The sequence below is a fragment of the Rana temporaria genome, chromosome 2 (assembly GCF_905171775.1).
Source record: "Rana temporaria chromosome 2, aRanTem1.1, whole genome shotgun sequence".
NCBI lineage: Eukaryota > Metazoa > Chordata > Amphibia > Anura > Ranidae > Rana > Rana temporaria.
In genome coordinates, this window is record NC_053490.1 from 414790335 (window position 1) to 414815716 (window position 25382).

The window sequence follows — 25382 nt, forward strand, 5'->3', positions numbered from 1 at the left end:
ACGCATGCGTGGAAGCCTTTAAATGGCAGGCCCGCCCACGTCGCCGCGTCATCGCCGCGTCATCGTCGCGGCGACAAAGCGGACACGCCCCGCGTATTGTTTACGCACGGACTTCTGTACGATGGTTAGTACAGCCATCGTACAGAAGCCCTCTGGCAGACATGTACGGTGAAAACGGTCCGACGGACCGGTTTCATCGTACATGTTTGCTCGTTAGTACCCGGCCTAACATGTTTTCTTCTAAGTTTGTCCTGTATTTGGTTACATCCATCTTTCCCATTAACTCTGACCAGCTTCCCTGTCCCTGCTAAAGAAAAGCATCCCCACATGCTGCCACCACCATGTTTTACGGTGGTGATGGTGTGTTCAGGGTGATGGGTGGTGTTAGTTTTCAGCCACACATAGCATTTTGGTTTTAGGCCAAAAAGTTCAATTTAGGTCTCATCTGAACAGAGCACCTTCTTCCACATGTTTGCTGTGTCCCCCACATGGATTCTCGCAAACTGAAAACTGGACTTTTTATGGCTTTCTTTCAACAATGGCTTTCTTCTTGTCACTCTTCTAGAAAGGCCAGATTTGTGGAGTTGTCCTGTGGACAGATTCTCACACCTGAGCTTCTCCAGAGTTACCACCTGATTGATTAATGGGACGCTGGGGGTCCTACCAATCAGCCACAAATACTGACAGAGTGGGTAGCAGCCCATTTCACAGACATGGGCGCTGTTGCTGAGGATTGCGGCTGTAGCAGAGATAAACAGACATTTGTAAATGGAATCCTTAACTCTATGCTGTTGGCAGTAGAGGTGGAGTCTGGGAACTGTGACAGCAGGGATTTGGTGAAGCTTGCAATCTGGCGCACCCCCTTCAGCCTGAAAAGACTCCCCCCCGGGGCAAGTGTCCCTCCCGCCCCTGCTCTGTACAGGCCCTGCAGCCATGCCAGAAAGCATGACATGATAAAACATTGACATTGTAATAATGTAGAATCAGTGGGAGCCCTGAGCGTGTCACTTGTCACGTCGCCTGTCACCAGATGCCATCAGGTGTCCCCAGCGGAGCCCCTCCTTACATCTAGTGTCCCCAGCGGAGCCCCTCCTTACATAATGTGTCCCCAGCGGAGCCCCTCCTTACATCTAGAGTCCCCAGCAGAGCCCCTCCTTACATCAGGTGTCCCTGGTGGAGTCCCTCTTTACATCAGGTGTCACCAGCAGAGTCCCTCCTTACATCATATGTCCCCAGCGGAGCCCCTCCTTACATCTGGTGTCTCCAGCGAAGCCCCTTCATACATCTGGTGTCCCCAGCGGAGCCCCTCCTTACATCAGGTGTCCCCAGCGGATCCCCTCCTTATATCTGGTGTCCCCAGTGAAGCCACTCCTTACATCAGGTGTCCTCAGCGGAGCCCCTCCTTACATCTGGTGTCCCCAGAAGAGCACCTCCTTACATCTGGTGTCGCCAGCGGAGCCCCTCCATACATCTGGTGTCCCCAGCGGAGCCCCTCCTTACATCAGGTGTCCCCAGCGGTGCCCCTCCATACATCTGGTGTCCCCAGCGGAGCCCCTCCATACATCTGGAGTCCCTAGCAGAGCCCCTCCATACATCTGGTGTCCCCAGCAGATCCCCTCCATACATCAGGTGTCCCCAGCAGAGTCCCTCCTTACATCAGATGTCCCCAGCAGAGCCCCTCCTTACAGGGCCGGCCTTAGGCCTTTAGGCGCCCTGTGCGAGAAAGATTTACAGCGCCCCCTAGTGACCACGCCCCTCAGTAACCACACCCCTCCATAACCACGCCCTTTCAGTGTCCACACCTTTCTCCAATACCGGCTCCATTTAAAGCCTTCCATTCCCAAAAAACTGATTACAAGCTATGATAAAAATACAACTTTTATTCACATAATAACGCCATCTATACTGTATATCACACGCTATAATAACACTGCCTATACTATAAATCACACGCTATAATAACACTGCCTATACTATAAATCACACGCTATAATAACGCCACATATAAAATAAATCACATGGTATAATAACGCCACATATAAAGTAAATCACATGGTATAATACCACTACCTGTAAATTTACTATCAAATATCAAACATAATTACAATAAAGTATTTTTTAACTTTTGTATTTACTGTTCCTTTAAGAAACACCCTATTTAAATAAGAAAATACAACAACAGACAATAAGCAGTACACTGCATTTATAAAAAAAGAATTTACTTACAGAAAAAAGTTTTTACATCCGCCGCCTGCTTCTGTGGATTATTGCGCTCTTGTCTTCTCAGTGCGCATGGCATATGAGCTCCTCATTCCTGCTCCTCATAGCAAGGACAGCCGCCCACGCCGTCTTTCCGGCAGAATACGCCTGTGGCCTGCCAGTACTTTGTCCAGTTTTAAAGATGGCCGCTGCACTGTTGCAGAGCGGTGGCAATCTTAATGAGTAACCCACAGACTGCCAGTGACAGTGATCTCCGACTCCTAACAAGGCAGGGACAGCCGCCACGCTGTCATTCCTGCAGAATCCGCCTGTGGCCTGGCTGTACCTAGAGCATTTGGCACCCGGGACGGATCCTATATCTGCCCCCTCCCCCGGTAAAATTTAAAATCCCACTGTGCCCCCTGCATCCTTCAATATCTCTGTCACTACTGTGTACCCCTCTCCACAACTGCACCTCTGGACCCCTTTACATTATACAACACCCTGCATCACTTTACAATTCACAGCCCCCCACAGCTCTAGACACCTATATGTTACAATGACACCCCCCTAACCGTTCTGGACCCCCTGCATGTCACACAGACCTCCCTACAGTCTCCCCCTACAGTGCAGGCCCATACCCCTACAGTGCAAACCCCCCTTACAATACAGACCCCCCCCCCCACACACAATACAGATCCCCCCACACACACAATACAGATCCCCCCACACACACACAATACAGACCCCCCCCCCACAATACAGACCCCCCCACAATGCAGAACCACACACAATACAGACCCCCCCACAATGCAGAACCCCCCCACACACACACACACACAATACAGACCCCCCCACAATGCAGAACCACACACAATACAGAACCCCCCCCCACACACAATACAGACCCCCCACAGTACAGAACCCCCCCACAATGCAGAACCCCCCCCCCCACACACACACACAATACAGACCCCCCCACAATGCAGAACCCCCCCCACACACACACACACAATACAGACCCCCCCACAATGCAGAACCCCCCCCCCCCACACACACACAATACAGACCCCCCCACAATGCAGAACCACACACAATACAGAACCCCCCCACACACACACAATACAGACCCCCCCACAGTACAGAACCCCCCACAATACAGAACCCCCTTCCCCCTACAATACATAACCCCCCCCCCCACACACAATACAGACCCCCCCACAATGCAGAACCACACACAATACAGACCCCCCCCCCCACAATGCAGAACCCCCCCCCACACACACAATACAGACCCCCCCACAATGCAGAACCACACACAATACAGACCCCCCCACAATGCAGAACCCCCCCGCCCCACACACACACACACACACACAATACAGACCCCCCCCACAATTCAGAACCACACACAATACAGAACCCCCCCCCACACACACAATACAGACCCCCCCACAGTACAGAACCCCCCACAATACAGAACCCCCTTCCCCCTACAATACATAACCCCCCCCCACACACAATACAGACCCCCCCACAATGCAGAACCACACACAATACAGACCCCCCCCCCACAATGCAGAACCCCCCCCCACACACACAATACAGACCCCCCCACAATGCAGAACCACACACAATACAGACCCCCCCACAATGCAGAACCCCCCCACACAATACAGACCCCCCACAATGCAGAACCCCCCCCCCCACACAATACAGACCCCCCCACAATGCAGAACCACACACAATACAGACCCCCCCCACAATGCAGAACCCCCCCAATGCAGAACCACACACAATGCAGAACCCCCCCCCCACACAATACAGACCCCCCCACAATGCAGAACCCCCCCCCCCCCCCACACACACACACAATCAATATAGATCACCTGAGCCACGTGCTGCACACACACAGCACATGAAAAGGGGGAGGCGGCTGCACTCAGTGCACTGTGCTGGGCTGCCTGTGACTGAGACAGACAGTCACAGGCAGCTGAGACTCATCAGACCCGCGGCGCTGCAAAGGGAAGGGGGATTATTGCTGCCGGGTCCCGGGTGTCGACGGCTCGCTCGGGTGCGACTTGCACCCTCCATGCCTGCAGTGTATCTGGGGGGGGGGGGGCGCTGCGCCGCCGAATCTGACTGTGACCATCGGAATCTGTGCAGGTCGTCAGGCGCCCATGTTGCTATGGCGCCCTGAGCGACCGCACAACCCGCACACCGCAAAGGCCGGCCCTGCCTCCTTACATCTGGTGTCCCCAGCGGAACCCCTCCTTACATCTGGTGTCCCTAGCGGAGCCCCTCCATACATCTGGTGTCCCCAGAGGAGCCCCTCCATTCATCTGGTGTCCCCAGCGGAACCCCTCCATTCATCTGGTGTCCCCAGCGGAGCCCCTCCATTCATCTGGTGTCCCCAGCGGAGCCCCTCCATTCATCTGGTGTCCCCAGCGGAGCCCCTCCTTACATCTGGTGTCCCCAGCGGAGCCCCTTGATACATCTGGTGTCCCCAGCGGAGCCCCTCCTTGCATCAGGTGTCCCCAGCGGAGCCCCTCTATACATCTAGTGTCCCCAGAGGAGCCCCTCCTTACATCAGGTGTCCCCAGCGGAGAACTTCCATACATCTGGTGTCCCCAGCGGAGCACCTCCTTACATCAGGTGTCCCCAGCGGAGCCCCTCCATACATTTGGTGTCCCCAGAGGAGCCCCTCCTTACATCTGGTGTCCCCAGCGGAGCCCCTCCTTACATCAGGAGTCCCCAGGTATCCTAGTGGTGTCTATGCCGCCATTACAGAAGAGAAGCCGAGGGGAAACAAAATAGAGGCAGAGCCGGCCACGTGGTTACAATAGAAATTCAGCTGAGGCACCGCCCATTCCCCGCCCCTTTCCATAACAGGTCACAGAGACTGGCAGCGGGCGGAGCGCAGCAGGGGTGGGTGAGTATAGTCTTCTTATACTGACACTACATAAATGGCGCCTCTCCCCCCCAGTCCGTTCCTCACCTTCTTGTCGGTCCGAACTCCAGAGGAGGAGGAGAAGACAGTGGCCCTGCGCAGGTCACACTTTCCAGTGCTCGTCTCCCCTGAGCTCTGGCCGCCATGTTCAGTGTTTCCCGGCGCACTGTGATTGGGCGTATGGGGGTCATGTGCGGAGCCGGGACTTCAGGAGTAACCGCGATCATGGACAGGCCAGCCCCACACCACACATGACCCCCATACGCCCAATCACAGGGCGCCGGACACTGAACATGGTGGCCGGAGCTCGGGAGACACAGGAAATTAAAATTAGGAGGAGGCAGCCAGTAGTGACACTACTGGCATGAAATTTCGCTCCCCTAAATGTCGCGCCCAGGGCCACGGCACCCCCATGCTACGGCACTGCCCCAATGGCAAATTTGCCCTCTATTCCTGTTCTGATGAGAACCCAAAATGTGTGCATTTCTTTCACTTTTGGTGATAACAGTATATAAAACAGGAATGGGCAAACTAAGGCCTGGCGGACCTTTTAATCCGGACAGCAGAGCAGGGCGGAAAACTGACTGAGTTTTTTTTTTTCACCGCCGCCCCTGTGTGTCTGTGTCAGGAGCGGTTCGTCCATAGAGGGCGCCGGAGCGCCGCCCCCTCTGGCTCTCGCACAGCCACTAAAATATATAGATTCATGTATTGTATGAATCTATATATTTTCGCCGCTGCCGCCCACTATTCAGCTGGCTGGATGTTGAGCGCCAGCCAGCTGAATAACGGCAGCTGGTTGGTTGTGTGGAAGTGCCTATCAGAGTTTTGTGCTTTAACCCTCAAAATTTCAACCCACTTGGTGCGGCCCCATTCACGTGCCATGTGTACAGCCCAAACTTAGGGAGCTTGGGGGGTAAAACTTCAGCTTAAATGTCTGCTTTTACAGCCCATGTGAACAATTGGATACTTCATCCCTCTCAAGAATCTACGAAGTCTCTGGGCTTTCATTTTGTGACAAGTGTAGCCCTGTCACAAGGCGTACAAACATACAGCATATTGGTTATTAGGACAAAGGCAGCTATCGCTACCTAGCGTCCTTTTTTGCTAGGATGCAGATGGTTCTTGTACTCCACTACAGAACATTTGACTTGTACGCATGTAAATATTAACACAAATGTTGCATATGTACAGCTTAAAAATACAGTCCGTATGCAGGACCTCAGATACAGATTGTTATGTATACTGGGCTGGGTGACGGTCCAGGCATGTGGGCGGATCCCACATATATGGTCACGATCTTGCCATAGCCTGGACTGGCTCTGTGACGTCAGCTGACAGATGGCTTCAGCCCGCTGTCTGCTGAAAATGGGGGACAGGAGGGCAAAACGATCTGCACTCTTGTAATCCATAGAAGTACGGCCAAACAAGCTTTAGCTGTACTTCTGGATCTAAATGCAGTGAAAGTTCAATAAGCTTTACACAGTTTTTTTCCCCATATTCATAGCCAAAGGTCCAGTTCACACATTTCAGGACCTTTGCATTGCTTCAGGTTTTCTCCTTTTTTTGCAGCTTTTGGCAGCCAATACAACTTTCAAAGTTTGCCAAGTGGAAGCCTTCTCTGCACTTTCAGGGTCTCTCAAGTGATAAAACATGACAATGACAAATGGGCATGCACTGCAGAAATGTGCTGCATAAATATATTTTTTTCTTTACTTTAATTTTAAATGTTAGCAATTACACAGCCTGCTGAGCTATGAGCAGACTCAGACTACAAGAAAATGGCCGACGATGTCACATGACTGTACTGAGCATGCTCATTATTAAGCAAGTCGTCTGGTGGCCATATTAGGGTTTGGCAGTTCTGGCACTCGAGGATTTCGCTGAGATATCTATGCGGGAAGTATACGAGCTACATAATAAGCTCTATTATAGGTCACCATCTTCTGAATGTAGTAACGTAATTATGGCTTTAATACATATCTTGGAAAAGATCGGAGTCTCAATCTGCCATCGTCAGCTGCTCTCAGCCAATCAGAGAACAGGGGTCTGACTTGGTTAGGTCACATGTCATGTTGCTGCTGCTTCCCTGTCCAGGTGTATGAAGAGCTGGAGAGTCAGTAAGTCTTGCATGGAATGTATTCCTATGTAATTAATGAGGGGCTTTACTAAAACGTGAGCACACATAATCTGGTGCAGCTGTGCATGGTAGCCAATCAGCTTCTAACTTCAGCTTGTTCAATTAAGCTTTGACAATAAAACCTGGAAGCTGATTGGTTTCTGTGCAGAGTTGCACCAGATTTTGCACTCTCCAATTTTAGTAAATCCCCCTTAATGTGTTTTGTTGGTGGTACAGTTATGTAATAGATGGCATAACCTCAGAAGTACTAGATAAGTATGTGAGAGGAGTTTATATGACTTTCAGGGATGAGAGCTAGGAAGAAGTAAAGTCCAGCTCTGTATGGACGCGGTTGCCTTTAAAGGATTTGTTTACAATTTCAGTGCATTCAAGGGTCCCCAGTAGTTTACAAATCATGGTCCAAAAAAAAAAAAGTAGCATCCTGGGTGAGAGCTGTCCTGAGTATAATCTAGAATAGATGGTGTGTGAGGAAGAGAGTGGGTCTGCAGTACTGATTATCCACAAATCTGCATATGAACAGCATGCATGCCCTCTTTTTTGAGGGAAGGTGCACTGCGGGTATGTGGATTGGTGGATGAGGGAGAGCGCGCTGCGTGTATGTGGGCGAGGGAGAGCGTACTGCATGTATGTTGATTGTTGGACGAGGGAGAGCGCGCTGCGTGTATGTGGGCGAGGGAGAGCGCAATGCGTGTATGTGGGCGAGGGAGAGCGCACTGCATGTATGTTGATTGTTTGACGAGGGAGAGCGCGCTGCGTGTATGTAGGCGAGGGAGAGCGCGCTGCGTGTATGTAGGCGAGGGAGAGCGCGATGCGTATATGTGGGCGAGGGAGGGCGCACTGCGTGTATGTGGGCGAGGGAGGGCGCGCTGCGTGTATGTAGGCGAGGGAGAGCGCGCTGCGTGTATGTAGGCGAGGGAGAGAGCGCTGCGTGTATGTGGGCGAGGGGAGAGAGCGCTGCGTGTATGTGGGCGAGGGGAGAGCGCTGCGTGTATGTGGGCGAGGGGAGAGAGCGCTGCGTGTATGTGGGCGAGGGGAGAGAGCGCTGCGTGTATGTGGGCGAGGGGAGAGCGCTGCGTGTATGTGGGCGAGGGGAGAGCGCGCTGCGTGTATGTGGGCGAGGGGAGAGCGCACTGCGTGTATGTGGGCGAGGGGAGAGCGCACTGCGTGTATGTGGGCGAGGGGAGAGCGCACTGCGTGTATGTGGGCGAGGGGAGAGCGCACTGCGTGTATGTGGATTGGTGGACGAGGGAGAGCGCGCTGCGTGTATGTTGATTCGGGAGGGCGCTGCGTGTATGTTGATTCGGGAGGGCACTGCGTGTATGTTGATTGGTGGATGCGGGAGGGCACTGCATGTATGTGGGTGAGGGAGAGTGCCGCGTATGTGTATTGGTGGATGCGGGAGGGCACTGCGCGTATGTGTATTGGTGGATGCGGGAGGGCACTGCACGTATGTGTATTGGTGGATGCGGGAGGGCACTGCGCGTATGTGGATTGGTGGATGCGGGAGGGCACTGCACGTATGTGGATTGGTGGATGCGGGAGGGCACTGCACGTATGTGGATTGGTGGATGCGGGAGGGCACTGCGTGTATGGGGGTGAGGGAGAGTGCACTGCACGTATGTGGATTGGTGGATGCGGGAGGGCACTGCGCGTATGTGGATTGGTGGATGCGGGAGGGCACTGCACGTATGTGGATTGGTGGATGCGGGAGGGCACTGCACGTATGTGGATTGGTGGATGCGGGAGGGCACTGCGTGTATGGGGGTGAGGGAGAGTGCACTGCGCGTATGTGGATTGGTGGATGCGGGAGGGCACTGCGCGTATGTGGATTGGTGGATGCGGGAGGGCACTGCGCGTATGTGGATTGGTGGATGCGGGAGGGCACTGCGCGTATGTGGATTGGTGGATGCGGGAGGGCACTGCGCGTATGTGGATTGGTGGACAAAGACAAGCGCACTGCATGTATGTGGATTGGTGGATGCGGGAGGGCACTGCGCGTATGTGGATTGGTGGATGCGGGAGGGCACTGCGCGTATGTGGATTGGTGGATGCGGGAGGGCACTGCGCGTATGTGGATTGGTGGATGCGGGAGGGCACTGTGTGTATGTGGATTGGTGGATGCGGGAGGGCACTGCGTGTATGTGGATTGGTGGATGCGAGAGGGCACTGCGTGTATGTTGATTGGTGGATGCGGGAGGGCACTGCGTGTATGGGGGTGAGGGAGAGTGCACTGCGTGTATGTGGATTGGTGGATGTGGGAGGGCACTGCGCGTATGTGGATTGGTGGATGCGGGAGGGCACTGCGCGTATGTGGATTGGTGGATGCGGGAGGGCACTGCGCGTATGTGGATTGGTGGATGCGGGAGGGCACTGCGCGTATGTGGATTGGTGGGCAAAGGCAAGCGCACTGCATGTATGTGGATTGGTGGATGAGGGAGAACGCACCACGTGTACTATATGTGAATTGGCAGATGGGGGAGCGTGCATGTGTGTGCGCGCAATGGTGGTCAAGGGAGTACGCTGGTGCAGATTGGTGAATGTGGAAGAGCGCACTGCACGTATGTGGATTTTGCAATAGAGCAGAGAAGGGTTAGACCCTCCATCAAGTTTGTATTGCTGTTTGTGTCCCCATTCGGAGAAATTTCACTGTATTTGTAATAGTGACCATTGTAACTAATAATGAAAGTGAGGGAACATTTTCAAACCTTTAGAGCTGTATTCAGAACAAGAGGTAACCGGAAATCTTCCAGTGGTAGCTCTTGTTCTGGGGAATCCCCCTTAATTTGGCCAACTTCCTGTTGTCTTTGGGACAGGAAGTGCAGTTTCCTCAGTTGTACACAGGCAGCAAGCACTAAATAATCTGGCAGGAATTTTAACCCTTCCCTACCCAATACAAAAAAAAAACGTTTTGGCTACACATACACTTCAAACAGGTGTGAAATAATAAAATGTCACAATTACAAAAATGAATCAGACGAAAGCCTATCAAATGTTAATGTCCTATGGTTTTTTAATTTCAAAGAAGCCCATACGCATCACTCTATCATTGCTCAACCAGTAGCTGACCAGCCGCCGTCGTTATACTGCGGCAGATTGGCTCTCCTGGGCCAATCGTTGTAGCTGTATGTTGGCTCGTTAAACAGCTATAGCAAGTGTGTGCCCGCCGGCCACATGCAGCGCGTGCACGCCTGCTATAGCTGTTTAATGGGTTACGTGTGATCGTGGGTACGAGAGCCAGAATGGGTGTGTGTGTGTGTGATATATATATATATTTCACACCAATCCCCATTCTGTTAGAAGAGAAGAGACGAGACATATCGTCTGTTCCTACTAGCTAGGAACAGCGATCTGGCGCCTCCTCTAGTCAGTCACATTCCCCACAGTTAGAGACACTCGCGAGGGAACACATTTAACCCCTTGATTACCCCCTAGTGTTAACCCCTTGCCTACCAGTGACATTTACACAGTAATCGGTGCATTTTTATAGCACTGATTGCTGTATAAATGCCAATGGTCCCAAAAATGTGTCAAAAGTGTCTGATTTGTCCCCCATAATGTCGCAGTCCCGCTAAAAATCGCAGATCGCTGCCATTTCTAGTAAAAAAATAATAATAAAAATGCCATAAATCTATTCCCTTTTTTGTAGACGCTATACATTTTGTGCAAACCAATCAATATACGCTTATTGTGTTTTTTTTGTGTGTGTGTGTGTGTGTGTGTGTATATATATATATATATATATATATATATATATATATATATATATATATATATATATATATATATATATATATATACGTGTATAAATATTATTCAGAATTACTCAACCACTTCAGCCCTGGAAGATTTTACCCCCTTCATGATCTGCCCTTTTTTTTTATATGTGGCACTGCACTACTTTAACTGAAAATTGCGCAGTCATGCAGAGCTGTACCCAAACATTATTTATATAATCTTTTTTTACACAAATAGAGCTTTCTTTTGATGGTATTTTATCACCTTTGTTTTTTTTTTCATGATATAAAGGAAAAAAACGGACAATTAAACATTTTTTTTTTTTTTTTTTTTACTCTCTGCTATAAAACATATCCTATTAAAAACAATTATATCTCATCCCAATAAGTTTTATATTGTTTGTTTGGTTTGGGTGAAAGTTATAACGATATACAGTATACTGGAATTTGTATTAAAGTGGAGTTCCACCAAAAAATGGAACTTCCACTTTTTGGATTCCTCCCCCCCTCTGGTGCCCTTTGCTCCCACTTCCTGGCATGGATCACCGCGGTGACTTGCGTCATGTCCAGTGCCTGCACTGTCCTCCCTCGCTGTCTTCTGGGAAACACACAGGTCCCAGAAGACAGCAGGGATCAGTGAGAACGCGCATGCGCAGTAGGGAACCAGGAAGTGAAGCCGCAACGCTTCCCTTCCTGATTCCCTCACCGAGGATGACGGCGAGGGCAGCCAAGAGCCCAGCAATTGATCGGCTTTGGCTGCCAACATCGCGGGCACCCTGGACAGGTAAGTGTCTATTTATTAAAAGTCAGCAGCTGTAGTATTTGTAGCTGCTGGCTTTTAATTTTATTTTTTATACTAGTAATGGCAGTGATCAGCAACCTATGGTGGGACGGCAGACTAAGGCCCCTTTCAGACTGGGGCGGGAGCTGCGGTGGCGGTATAACGCCGCTAAAAATAGCGGCGCTATACCGCCGGAATTGCCGCGGGTATCAGCCGCTAGCGGTGCGGTATTAACCCCCGCTAGCGGGCGATAAAGAGTTAATACCGCCCGCAATGCGCCTCTATAGAGGCGCATTGCGGGCGGTATTGCCGCGGTTCCCATTGTTTTCAATGGGAAGGAGCGGTGAAGGAGCGGTATACATGCCGCTCCTCTCACCGCTCCAAAGATGCTGCTGACAGGAGATTTTTTTGTCTCCCGCCAGCGCATCGCCTCAGTGTGAAAGCCCTCGGGCTTTCACATTGAGTCTGCAGTGCAGGAGTTTTTCAGGCGGGATAGCAGCGCTATTTTTAGCGCTTTACCGCCTGAAAAACTCCTCAATGTGAAAGGGGCCTAACTGACACCAACTAACACCCTATGGGAACTAACTGCCACTGACATCATGATATTATTATAGTGCCTTGAAAAAGTATTCATACCCCTTGAAATTTTTCACATTCTGTCATGTTGCAACCAAAAAAAATAAATCAATGTTTTTATTGCGATATTATGTGATAGACCAACACAAAGTGGCACATAATTGTGAAGTGAAAAGAAAATGATAAATGGTTTTCAATTTTTTTTTTAAATAGATATCACAGTGCACCCCACTTGGCTTGTGCTGCTGACTGGTAGAAGCTGGGAGTGGAGCTGGAAAGCAGAAAATGCAGAGTCTGGAGGAGGACCAGAAGAGGGCTGGAATCGGCGGCAGGAATCTGCCAAATGCCGAGACCAGGGGAGGCAGAGGAGAGCACCTCCCTCTGCGACTGCACAGGGAGGTGCATAAATCTGTAGGAGGAGTTCTGTTGTCCTCTCTGCTGCTGACTGCTGAGACGGGGTGGGGGGTATCAGAGATGAGCCTCTCCGAAAATTGCACAGAGAAGCAAAAGAGGTCTGTCCTTATCCCTGCAGTGACTGCTAAGGCAGGGTGGAAGCAGCGATAAGGGGGGTGCTGCAGCTGCAGGAGAGGTGCAAGGGCCAGATGAAATGGCCAAAAACCTTTATTCTAATTGCAGACAGAATGAAGGAATGGGTTAAAACCTCTGCCTGTTTTTTAGCTGCCTGTGTGCCTGCTGATGGTTCACTTTCACCTTCTTTCCTGATGGTCATTGTCACCAGAACATGATTAAAGGGGATAATCTCCCATTGCAGACACCCATTCTGATGATGGGCAGCTGTTGAAGGAGTTTTTTCTCGCTTCCTTGTATTCCTTTTGGACAGTATACAGTAAAACGTTGGTTTGCGAGCATAATTCGTCCCAGAAACATGCTTGTAATCCAAAGCACTTGTATATCAAAGCATTTTTTTTACTGGGTATAAAAGAGAAGAGAGGCACCTCTAAGTGTAGCAATAAGTTGCTGAATGTTTTACCTTCATTAACCGGTTAACGCCCTCCACATGTATATGTACGTCCACAGAATGGCACGTACAGGCATATGGGCGCACATGTACGTCCCCACCTTTCTGTGGGTCAGGGGTCCGATCGGGACCCTCCCCCCGGTACATGCGGCAGTCGGAAACCCGCGGGGAGCGATCCGGGACGAGGGCGCGGCTATTCGAATAGCCGCCCCCTCGCGATCGCTCCCCGGGGCTGAAGAACGGGGAGAGCCGTATGTAAACACGGCTTCCCCGTGCTTCACTGTGGCGGCTGCATCGATCGAGTGATCTCTTTTATAGGGAGACTCGATCGATGACGTCAGTCCTACAGCCACACCCCCCTACAGTTGTAAACACACACTAGGTGAACCCTAACTCCTACAGCGCCCCCTGTGGTTAACTCCCAAACTGCAACTGTCATTTTCACAATAAACAATGCAATTTAAATGCATTTTTTGCTGTGAAAATGACAATGGTCCCAAAAATGTGTCAAAATTTTCTGAAGTGTCCACCAAAATGTCGCCGCCACGAAAAAGATCGCTGATCGCCGCCATTAGTAGTAAAAAAATAAAAATAAAACTATCCCCTATTTTGTAAGCGCTATACATTTTGCGCAAACCAACCGATAAACGCTTATTGCGATTTTTTTTTACCAAAAATAGGTGGAAGAATACGTATCGGCCTAAACTGAGGGGAAAAAAAAATGTTTATATATGTTTTTGGGGGATATTTATTATAGCAAAAAGTAAAAAATATTGAATTTTTTTTAAAATTGTCGCTCTATTTTTGTTTATAGCGCAAAAAATAAAAACTGCAGAGGTGATCAAATACCACCAAAAGAAAGCTCTATTTGTGGGGAAAAAAGGACGCCAATTTTGTTTGAAAGCCACGTCGCACGACCGCGCAATTGTCTGTTAAAGCGACGCAGTGCCGAATCGCAAAACCTGGCCTGGGCATTTAGCTGCCTTAAGGTCCGGGGCTTAAGTGGTTAAATGTAACCATATTGCTACACTTAGAGGCTCCTCTCTTCTTTTTTTATACTCCGTTGTGACATGACGCTACTGTTATATCAAGACATCGCTTGTATATCAAGGCAAAATGTATTAAAACATTTTGCTTGTCTTGCAAAACGCTCTCAAACCAAGTTACTCTCAAACCAAGGTTTTCCTGTATTGGAAGAAGTTGGGGGACATCAATATAAACCTTAACCCACCATCCAAAACAGGAAAAAAGTTTTGGCTAAAGTTCCACTTTGATGTTGTAACCAACGGGCAGTGAGTTGGAGTTCAGAGAATTTGGGGTAAGATCCAGTAAATCTGTTTTTGAGTGAATTGGTGTTCATCATTCTGCAGTTTTCTGTTTGACAAGAACCTTGAAATCCGTGTTTCACAGATTATACAGTGGTGTCCACATAATCAATAGTTAATATGTAATGTTTGAATTGTAGCTAGATAATGCTTGACAGGTTAAACATCCATTTTGGCCATAAATCTGAAAAGTGCTGACCAAAGTCTGAACTCGATTAGCAAACTGTAGAACAGTTTCACCCTCAGTCACCGGTTGACCCCCATCGCCAATATATCGAAGAACTTGGCATCCAGTATTTTGCAATGTCGTGTGAAAGCGTTACAGTTCTCATTCTTGTGAAAGAAGGGAAAAAAAATCTCCAGTGATAGTTGAAAATTAAAAGTCAGCAGCTAAAAAAAAACCTAGCTGCTGACTTTTATTAAACAGACACTCCTCTATCTCTGAATCCAGCGCTGTGCGCCCCCAAGCCATTTTGTCCATCCCTCTGCAGTCCCCGGTGGCAACATCTTAAAGGGGTTGTAACGCTTATTAAATTACAAACATGTTATTCTTACCTCCTCTGTGCAAGGGTTTTGCACAGAGGGACCCAATCCTCCTCTTCTAGGGTCCCCCCTGCAGCTCTCTTGGCTCCTCCTCTTCTTGAGTGCCCCCACGGAGAGCTGCTTTACATAGGGGCACTCATGAAGGAGTGTTCCCAAGTCCTGCTGCTGCGTCCAATGACACAGACCTCAGGACTCAGCCCCGCTCCTGTGTCACTGGATTTGATTGACAGCAGCAGGAGCCAATGGTTCCTGTTGCTATCAATCTATCCAATGAGGACCCGAGACAGCGGCTGGAGCTGCTGTGCTCTTCCTCATCACTGAAATGATCGGGTTCAGGTACCGTATAAGCCAAGTTTTTTCAGCACATTTTTTTGTGCTGAAAATGCCCCCCTCGGCTTATACTCGAGTCACCTTTTTGCACCTGATCTCTTGGACTTTGGGGACCCTGTACCGGCCGGCCGGCCATAGGTCCCCTGGACCCCAAACTTGGCACACATATAACCCCACTCTTCTACAAGTGTGCAAAGTTTCTTGTCCAGGGGACCTACGGCCGGACACCCCTTCTATATACTCCCATGTTAAACGTAAGTCTAGTCATGGGCACAGTGAAGCATGGACACAGTGAGGCATGCACATAGACACAGTGAGGAAAAATGAGGCACAGTGAGGCATGCAGATGGACACCCTAGGCTTATACTCAAGTCTGTTTTCACAGTTTTATGTGTTCAAATTAGGTGCCTCGGCTTATATTCGTGTTGGCTTATACGCGAGTATATATGGTAAGTAAAAGAGGGCTCTGGGGGAGCTGCACTAGAAGGTTTTTCACCTTAATGCATTAAGGTGAAAAAACCTTGTGGGTTTACAACCCCTTTAACCTCCTCTCCCCTAGACAAAAATGAGCAGCTGACCCCTGCAGTGTGGGCACATCCCCACTGCATGGGAAAACTTGCTACTTTACTCTAAAGCCAATGTGCTTGCAGTTGATTTTTATCTAATTTTATGTTTTATACTCCTTTTTTTTTTTTTTTTTTTTTTTTTTACCAACTTAGGAGGCTAAAGTACTATTTACAGAAGAGAAATGTTGCTGAATCCAGTCATTTCAAAGCTGGCAGGGAAGAGGGTAGTACTGGCCAGTGCATCCCCACGGAGACAAGATATACTTTCCAACGTGGTATGTAAATTGTGATTGATATTTAACTACACAGTAAAATGCACCATACCAAATCTGACACCTTTTCAGTAATTTTTCTCTGAAATGTGATTTAAATAAATATTACATTGACCTGATATCAGTGTTTTATTTTGGCCTCAAATTTCAATTTAGTTTTAGTCATAGTCTTTTGACTAAAAAGCCATTTTAGTCATCTGAATCGTTTTAGTCATATTTAGTCGACTAAAATGTGCAGTACATTTTTAGACGACTAAAATCGAATGGGTTTAGTTAAAGTTAGTTAAATGCTGCACAGTGCTCTGGGCGGTTAGGAGGCCTGTAATGCATACAATACTCTGGATGGTCGGGAGGCCTGTAAATGCTGCACAGTCCTCTGGACAATTGCCTGAAGAGGCCTGTAAATGCTGCACAGTCGCCTGAAGAGGCCTGTAAATGCTGCACAGTCCTCTGGACAATGGCTTGAAGAGGCCTGTAATGCACACAGTGCTCTGGACAGTGGTCTGAAGAGGCCTGTAAATGCTGCACAGTCCTCTGGACAGTGGTCTGAAGAGGCATGTAATGCACACAGTGCTCTGGATAGTGGTCTGAAGAGGCATGTAATGCACACAGTGCTCTGGACAGTGGTCTGAAGAGGCATGTAATGCACACAGTGCTCTGGACAGTGGTCTAAAGAGGCATGTAATACACACAGTGCTCTGGACAGTGGTCTGAAGAGGCATGTAATGCACACAGTGCTCTGGACAGTGGTCTGAAGAGGCATGTAATGCACACAGTGCTCTGGACAGTGGTCTAAAGAGGCATGTAATGCACACAGTGCTCTGGACAGTGGTCTGAAGAGGCATGTAATGCACACAGTGCTCTGGACAGTGGTCTGAAGAGGCCTGTAATGCACACAGTGCTCTGGACAGTGGTCTGAAGAGGCCTGTAATGCACACAGTGCTCTGGACAGTGGTCTGAAGAGGCCTGTAATGCACATAGTGCTCTGGACAGTGGTCTGAAGAGGCCTGTAATGCACACAGTGCTCTGGATGGTCATCCAAGGAGAATGTAATGCTACACAGTGCTAACCAGGCTGTTTCCTAGCTTGCTTGCTGAGAGGGGAAACATTTACAGGCGGAACTCTGAGGAAACCAGAAGTTCACATGGTTGAACATCCCTCCCTCACATTTTCGTTTTGTTTTCGTATGTTGACCATGCTATTTTAGTATTAGTTGTTTTTTGTTCATCTGAATTGTTTGTTGTATTTAGTCGACTAAAATTTGCAGTACACTTTAGTCAAATAAAATCGAATGGGTTTAGTTAAATTGTAATGCATTATTTAAGCATTTCTTTAGAATTTCCAAACTTGTAAATGCCTGGAGTAAAAAAAAAAAAAAAAAATCGAATATGGTATTATTTATGGTATTAAGGTTTGAACAAACTACACGCTTTTGACAGGTGCCTGTACTGTTGCACAGTACTCAGGACAGTGGTCTGAGGAGGCCTGTAATACACAGTGCTCTGGACAGTGGTCTGAGGAGGCCTGTAATGCATTGAACAGTGCTCTGGACAGTGGTCTGAGGAGGCCTGTAATGCATTGAACAGTGCTCTGGTGGTCTGAGGAGGCCTGTAATGCGTTGAACAGTGCTCTGGTGGTCTGAGGAGGCCTGTAAATGCTGCACAGTACTCAGGACAGTGGTCTGAGGAGGCCTGTAATACACCGTGCTCTGGACAGTGGTCTGAGGAGGCCTGTAATACACCGTGCTCTGGACAGTGGTCTGAGGAGGCCTGTAATACACCGTGCTCTGGACAGTGGTCTGAGGAGGCCTGTAATGCATTGAACAGTGCTCTGGTGGTCTGAGGAGGCCTGTAAATGCTGCACAGTGCTTTGGATGGTCTGATGAGGCCTGTAAGGCACACAGTGCTCTGGACGGTCGGGAGGCCTGTAAATGCTGCACGGTGCTAAGCACGCCACACTACTAATGGTCACTACCTTACTTGCTGGCAAGGGAAACACTCGCAGGCTTTACAGGTGGAGCTCCAATGAAACCGGAAGTTCACGTGGGTAAACATCCCTCCCTCGCATCTTTCTGTTTTTGTTCGTTGGCGAAAATCAGAATTGATTTTTGTAATATTCTTCGACAATTTACAAAGATGTGGGGTAATTTTTGTTTACCCGATGTGGCATGGGAATCCTCATGTACTCCAGATCATGGAAGGGAAACGATCACGAAGCGGACATGGCGTAACACATTTATTAAAAACAATCTTGGAATGTCACATATTATTGTGCCGTGACCTGGCGTTAGGAAAGATCTGCCAGCTGTATAGTGTGTAAGCGCTGCTGCTCCGTGAGTCCTGGAGCCAGCGTGCATTACAATTGGCGGAAGTGACGTGTTTCATTGTCATCAGAAATTTAAAGAGCCCATAGTGTAAAATTGACCTGTATTGCTTTTTTCTCTCTGCTGTAACCCCATTGATGACAACATAACGAGCCTTTGAAGATTAACTGTATTTCATTTACACCTATGGGGTGGCTACACTGTCTTGCAGGTTCTCCCTGGAGACCCAGGCTCTGATAAGACCACTTTATGCTATGCTCAGGGTGCACATGTGCTTTATAGACAATACACAGGAAATCTTGGGACATGTAGTTTGAAGCATCCGATTTAATCCACTTGTGTATGGTGCACTCCCTGATCGGAAGTTCAGGGAAGTACAATGAAGAGGGATACAATTTGGAGATTTTCTAAAAGATACAGCTAGTTATGTGGAGCAAGAGGGAAAACACTGAGAGCTTAACCGCTTGCCGACCACCGCACAAGTTTTTACGTAGACGGAATGGCATGGCTGCAAAAATGGCCGTGATCGTGCCCGCGGGACCCGCGGACTTGATGTCCGCCGGTGTCCTGCGATCGGGTCACAGAGCTGAAGAACGGGGAGATGTTGTGTTCTTCCTAGTGACATGTCACTGATCGTCTGTTTCCTGTTATCGGAAACAGCGATCAGTGACGTGTCACGGCAAGCCATGCCCCTTAACAGTTAGTTAGAATCACTCCCTCGGTCACACTTAACACCTTCAGCGCCCCTACAGGTTAACCCCTTCACTGCGAGTGTCATTTTTACACTAATCATTGCATTTTTATAGCACTGATCGCTGTAAAAATGACAGACAATGGTCCCAAAATGGTGTCTAAAGTGTCCGATGTGTCTGCCATAATGTCGCAGTCACGATAAAAATCGCTGATCACCGCCATTACTAGTAAAAAAAATAAAAATTATTACTAAAAATGCCATAAAAATAGCCCCTATTTTGTAGAAGCTATAACTTTTGTGCAAACCAATTAACTGCTTGCCGACCAGCCGCCGCAGTTTTACGGCGGCAGGTCGGCTCTGCTGGGCGAGATCACATATATCTACGTCATCTCGCTGAGCAGCCAATAGGGGCGCTCGCCCCCTGACACCGACGCGCGCCCACGCTCACTAGTTACAGAGCGAGAACCGGGAGCTGTGTGTGTAAACACACAGCTTCCGGTCCTGTCAGGGGGAGAAATGCCTGATTGTCTGTTCATACAATGTATGAACAGCGATCAGTCATTTCCCCTAATCAGTCCACCCCCCCCCTTCAGTTAGAACACACCCAGGGAACATACTTAACCCTTTTCTCGCCCCCTAGTGTTAACCCCTTCCCTGCAATTGTCATTTTCACAGTAATCAATGCATTTCTATAGCACTGATCGCTATAAAAATGCCAATGGTCCCAAAAACGTGTCAGAAGTGTCCACCATAATGTCGCAGTACCGCTAAAAATCGCTGATCGCTGCAATTACTAGTAAAAAAAAATATTAATAAAAATGCCATAAAACTATCCCCTATTTTGTAAACGCTATAACTTTTGCGCAAACAAATCAATAAACGCTTATTGCGATTTTTTTTTTTTTTTTTTTTTTACGAAAAATATGTAGAAGAATACGTATCGGCCTAAACTGAGGAAAACATTTTTTTTTTATATATTTTTGGGGGAGATTTATTACAGCAAAAAGTAAAAAATATTTTTTTTTTTCAAAATTGTCGCTCTATTTTTGTTTATAGCGCAAAAACTAAAAACCGCAGAGGTGATCAAATACCACCAAAAGAAAGCTCTATTTGTGGGGAAAAAAGGACGCCAATTTTGTTTGGGAGGAACGTCGCTCGACCGACAGTCAGTTAAGGCGACTCATTGCTGAATCGCAAAAAGTGGCCTGGTCTTTGGCCAGCCAAATGGTCTGGGGCTGAAGTTGTTAAGGAAGAATTCCAGGTCACCCTATAGGCACGGTGATGTCATTCTCTCTCTCCAACCCCTTTGCATTCATTAAGACTAGGGTTGTCCAGATACCGATACCAGTATCGGTATCGGGACCGATACCGAGTATTTGCGGGAGTACTCGTACTCGCGCAAATACCCCCGATACCTAAATAGAATACTCCCCCCCCCCCCCCCCCCGCCGCATCGCGCCGCCGCATCGAGGGACATGGCTAGAGGGACATTGCTGCATATGTGAGGGACGTGGCTAGAGGGACATTGCTGCATATGTGAGGGACATGGCTGCATATGTGAGGGACATGGCTAGAGGGACATGGCTGCATATGTGAGGGACATGGCTAGAGGGACGTGGCTGCATATGTGAGGGACATGGCTAGAGGGACATTGCTGCATATGTGAGGGACATGGCTAGAGGGACATTGCTGCATATGTGAGGGACATAGCTAGAGGGACATGGCTGCATATGTGAGGGACATGGCTAGAGGGACATGGCTGCATATGTGAGGGACATGGCTGCATATGTGAGGGACATGGCTAGAGGGACATGGCTGCATATGGGGGGGACATGGCTGCATTTGGGGACACATTTAAAAAATGTATCGGTATTCGGTATCGGCGACTACTTGAAAAAAAGTATCGGTACTTGTACTCGGTCCTAAAAAAGTGGTATCGGGACAACCCTAATTAAGACAATGCAAAGCGTTCTCGGAATGGCACCTGCATCAAGCAGGCAACTTCCTGTATTTACAATGCAGCAGGGCAGCCACTTGACAGGGAACTCCGAAGATATTTTAGGTCACTATAGTATCATGTTATAGTCATTTACAGAGGGAATATACAGATTATAGTATATGCTTAGTTACATTGGTCCTAGGTGGACTATGTAAAAACATTCATACCTGGTATTCTTTTTTAATAATGCTTTAACCATTTCAGCCCCGGAAAGATTTGCCCCCTTAGTGACCAGGCCATTTTTTGCGATACAGCACTGCATCTCTTTAACTGGCAATTGCGTGGCCGTGCGATGCTGTACTCAAACAAAATTGATGTCCTTTTTTTACCCACAAATAGAGCTTTCCTTTGGTGGTATTTGATCACAAAAAACAGCAATTAAAAAAAATAATAATAATAATTTTGTTTGTTTTCTACTATAATATATATCCAAACGAAAAATGTATTCGTCAGTTTAGGCCGATTATTTATTTATTTATTTATTTATTTATTTATTTATATATATATATATATATACACCGTATTTATCGCGGTATAACGCGCTCCCGTGTATACCGCGCACCCCTAAAGTGACCCCAATCCTGTGGAAAAAAAGTTATTTTTGTACTTACAGTTTTGGTGTCTTGCGCGGCGTCCATCGGCGGCCTCGTCGGGTCCGGCGTCCTTCTGCGGCTTCGGGTGTCCTTCTGCGGCGGGTCCGGTGTCCTTCTGCGGCGGGTCCGGTGTCCTCTTCGGCGGGTCCGGTGTCCTCTTCGGCGGGTCCGGCGTCCTTCTGCGGCGTCCTCGCGTCCTCCCCGCTCGTTTCCCGCGCCGAGTTTTGAATACTGCGCCAGCATATACCGAGCGCAGTACACTCGGGCAGGCTCGGCAACTGTCGCGCTCACGTCCTGTACGTCCAGGACGTGACCGCGGAAGAAGCCGAGACTGGCCGACTATACCCGAGTGTACTGCGCTCGGTATATGTCGGCGCGGGTATCGGCGTATATCGCGCACCCACGATTTTGCCCGAAAAGTGCGCGATATACGCCGATAAATACGGTATATAAAATATATATTCAAAATGTTTTGTAAAAAAAAATTGCAATAGGCGTATATTGATTGGTTTGCACAAAAGTTATGGCGTCTACAAACGACAGGATAGATTCAGGGACTTTTATTTTTATTGTTTTTTCTGGCAGTGGTGGCGATTTGCGATTTTTAGCGGGACTGCGACATTGCAGTGGACAAATCTGACCCCAAAATTACACTTTTTGGGGACCAGTGACCATTATTGCATTGATCAGTGCTATAAAAAATGCACTGTTCAATATAAAAATTACACTGGCAGGGAAGGGGTTAAGACTAGCGGGCGATCAAGAGTTTAAATGTGTTCCCTGGGTGTTTTCTAACTGTAGGGGGGGTGGGCTCACTGGAATATGACATAGATAGCTGTTCCCGATCACTGGCAAGTCGATCTGTCATGTCATTTGGCAGAATGGGGAATTGCCTTATTTACATAGGCAGTTCCCGGTTATGCCTCTCCTCACCGTGATCGCAGGTCGCGGGCGGACATTGAGTCTGCGGGACCCACCGCGGGCATGCAAACCCGCTATCCTCCTTGAACGGACTGACGTACAGGTACGTTGGTTCACGCAGGAGAGCCAACCTGCCGTGTATATCTGCGTGAGCTGGTAGGCAAGTGGTTAGTATTTTTCATAGGAATTGTTTACTTTAATGATTTTGTGGTTTAAATAACATGTTTTGTCATGTAACGGAATTATATATGTTGGTTTTAAAATGCACATTGTTTTTCCCTTCCCATTTCTGCTATACACAGGGTCTTCGCTTTGAAGTGGTTCCATCATGGTTCAAAGAAACTCTTGATAAGTCTTTGTTTGCTGCGCCACAAGAATATGCTGTTGAAACCGCCAAGCAAAAGGCATTGGAAGTTGCAAGGAGAATGCACATGGTTAGTTTGGTGCTTTTTATTATTTTGTTCTCAGGTAGAATGTAATAGTTTAAATGAAGCACTACAGCATGGCTGTTACTTGACACAGCCAAGGCTGCATTACCAACTCTTGGAAACGGTTAGCATTAGTCCGCAGTGGGTTCAGAAAGTATGGACATCTTTTTATTTCACAGAGTAGTTAGAATATCCTTGGAATGGGGGTGGGAACAGGTTTAAGTATAGTTAGGATTTGACTGGAATAGTACTTTAAAGCGGAGCTCCATCCAAAAGGGGAAGTTTCTGCTTTAAGCCTACCCCCACCTGTTTTTGAAATTAGACTTTTGGGGAGGGTGTGGGAGTGGGTACCTGATTTTGACAGGTACCTGCTCCAGCCCTGACTGCCTCGGAATCGGCAATTCTCCTCCTCTTTAGGAAATGATACTTTTTTTTTGCAGGGGGGGGGGGGGGTTAGAGCGGGTACCTGGCTTTGACCATTCTCCTCCCTCCCTGCAGTCTTTTGGGACATGTGACAGGTCCCAGAACACTGCAGCACCATTCACAATGCACAGCGGGCAGTCTGCTGTGACGCCGCAAGCTGTCACAGCCGGGTGACCATAGTTAAGATTCCAGGGACAGAAGACAAGAGGTAAATAAAGGGCCTAGGGTGAGCCCTTTGCTGGATCGTGTTGAAATTATTTCTATTTTATATGTTTCCTGTTCTTTGCTATTAACTGGAATAACTTAAAATGCTTTTTCCTCCTTTAACCACTTCCCGCCCGGCCTATAGCAGAATGACGGATGGGCGGTGGTTCTGTTATCCTGACTGGACGTCATATGATGTCTTTCAGGATAACATGCCGGTGGGCGCCTGCAAGGGCGTGCAGCGCGACGATTGGAGGTGCTGTGTGCCTCTGACGGAGGCTCCTTACCACATGATCAGCTGTGGGAGTCTCTCCCCAGAAGTGGATGTAAATACCTGTATGTGACACCGGAGGGGGGGGGGTTCCGAAAAGCGGAAGTTCCATTTTTGGGTGGAACTCCGCTTTAAGATTAGATGGCTCTCACTTATTGTTGGCACTAAGCATACCGTAAATATTCATATTTTACTGTCATTACATTTTATGTTTTTTTTATTTTTAGAAGCATCTAAAAACCCCAGATATTGTCATCGGAGCAGATACTATTGTGGTGAGTTATCCATTAAATTTAAAAATCTACTTTTTATTTTTTAAGTTGTTGTAGTCAATAAGTGGTCTGTTTTGCTGAGCAGAAAGGTTATTGGTATACATTATATTTACTCCAAAAATCTAACTTCAGTGGGGAAATGTGAGTGCCAGACATCTTTATTGTTAAGTTAGAAAAAGTTTTTATTGCAGTCTGTATATTCATTGGGATATTTTTCTTCACTTTTATTCCTGGTGACCACACAGGATGTAAGGTGAATCCAACTAAAGGCTGCCATACACATCCCTAATTTCATCCATTTCCTGCTGATTTAGTTGAAATTTAAGACATACGTGGCCATATTGACACCACCAAACTCAACAAAAGTTTATAGTTCAGTTGATGTTTGGTGTAGAAGCTGGGTGGAAAAGTGTTGGCTAAACAGTTGCTGTATCCAATCAAATGCAGTTGAAGTTTATACATTAAGATAAACCTATTGGCCCGGATTCAAAAACGAGTTACGAATGGGTATCTCCGGATACGCCGTTGTAACTTTAAGTGGCGGGGTCGTATCTATGCGCCTGATTCGTAGAGTCAGTTACGCATAGATTTCCCTAAGATCCGACCGGCGTAAGTGTCTTACACCGTCGTATCTTAGGCTGCATATTTAGGTGGCGCTTTCGTAGATTTACGCGAGTAATATGCAAGTTAGGTAGATACGCCGATTCAGAAACGTACGTCCGCCCGGCACATTTTTCTACGTCGTTTACTTTAGGCTTTTTCCAGCGTAAAGTTACCCCTGCTATATGAGGCGTATCCTATGTTAAGTATGGACATCGGGCCAGCGTTGAATTTTCTGTCGATTACATTGTTTGCGTAAGTC

The 25382-nt window shown here is 48.0% G+C and overlaps 1 protein-coding gene across 1 annotated transcript in view; it reads left to right on the plus strand.

The window, feature by feature from the left end:
• The first annotated feature begins 7165 nt into the window (after positions 1 to 7165).
• Positions 7166 to 25382, plus strand: part of ASMTL (acetylserotonin O-methyltransferase like) — a 74786-nt gene continuing 56569 nt past the window's right edge. The window contains exons 1-4 of the mRNA XM_040338193.1: positions 7166 to 7266; positions 16274 to 16395; positions 23225 to 23356; positions 24476 to 24523. Coding sequence (XP_040194127.1) covers positions 16303 to 16395; positions 23225 to 23356; positions 24476 to 24523 — 273 coding nt within the window. The 5' untranslated portion in view covers positions 7166 to 7266; positions 16274 to 16302. The remainder of the gene's footprint in view (positions 7267 to 16273; positions 16396 to 23224; positions 23357 to 24475; positions 24524 to 25382) is intronic.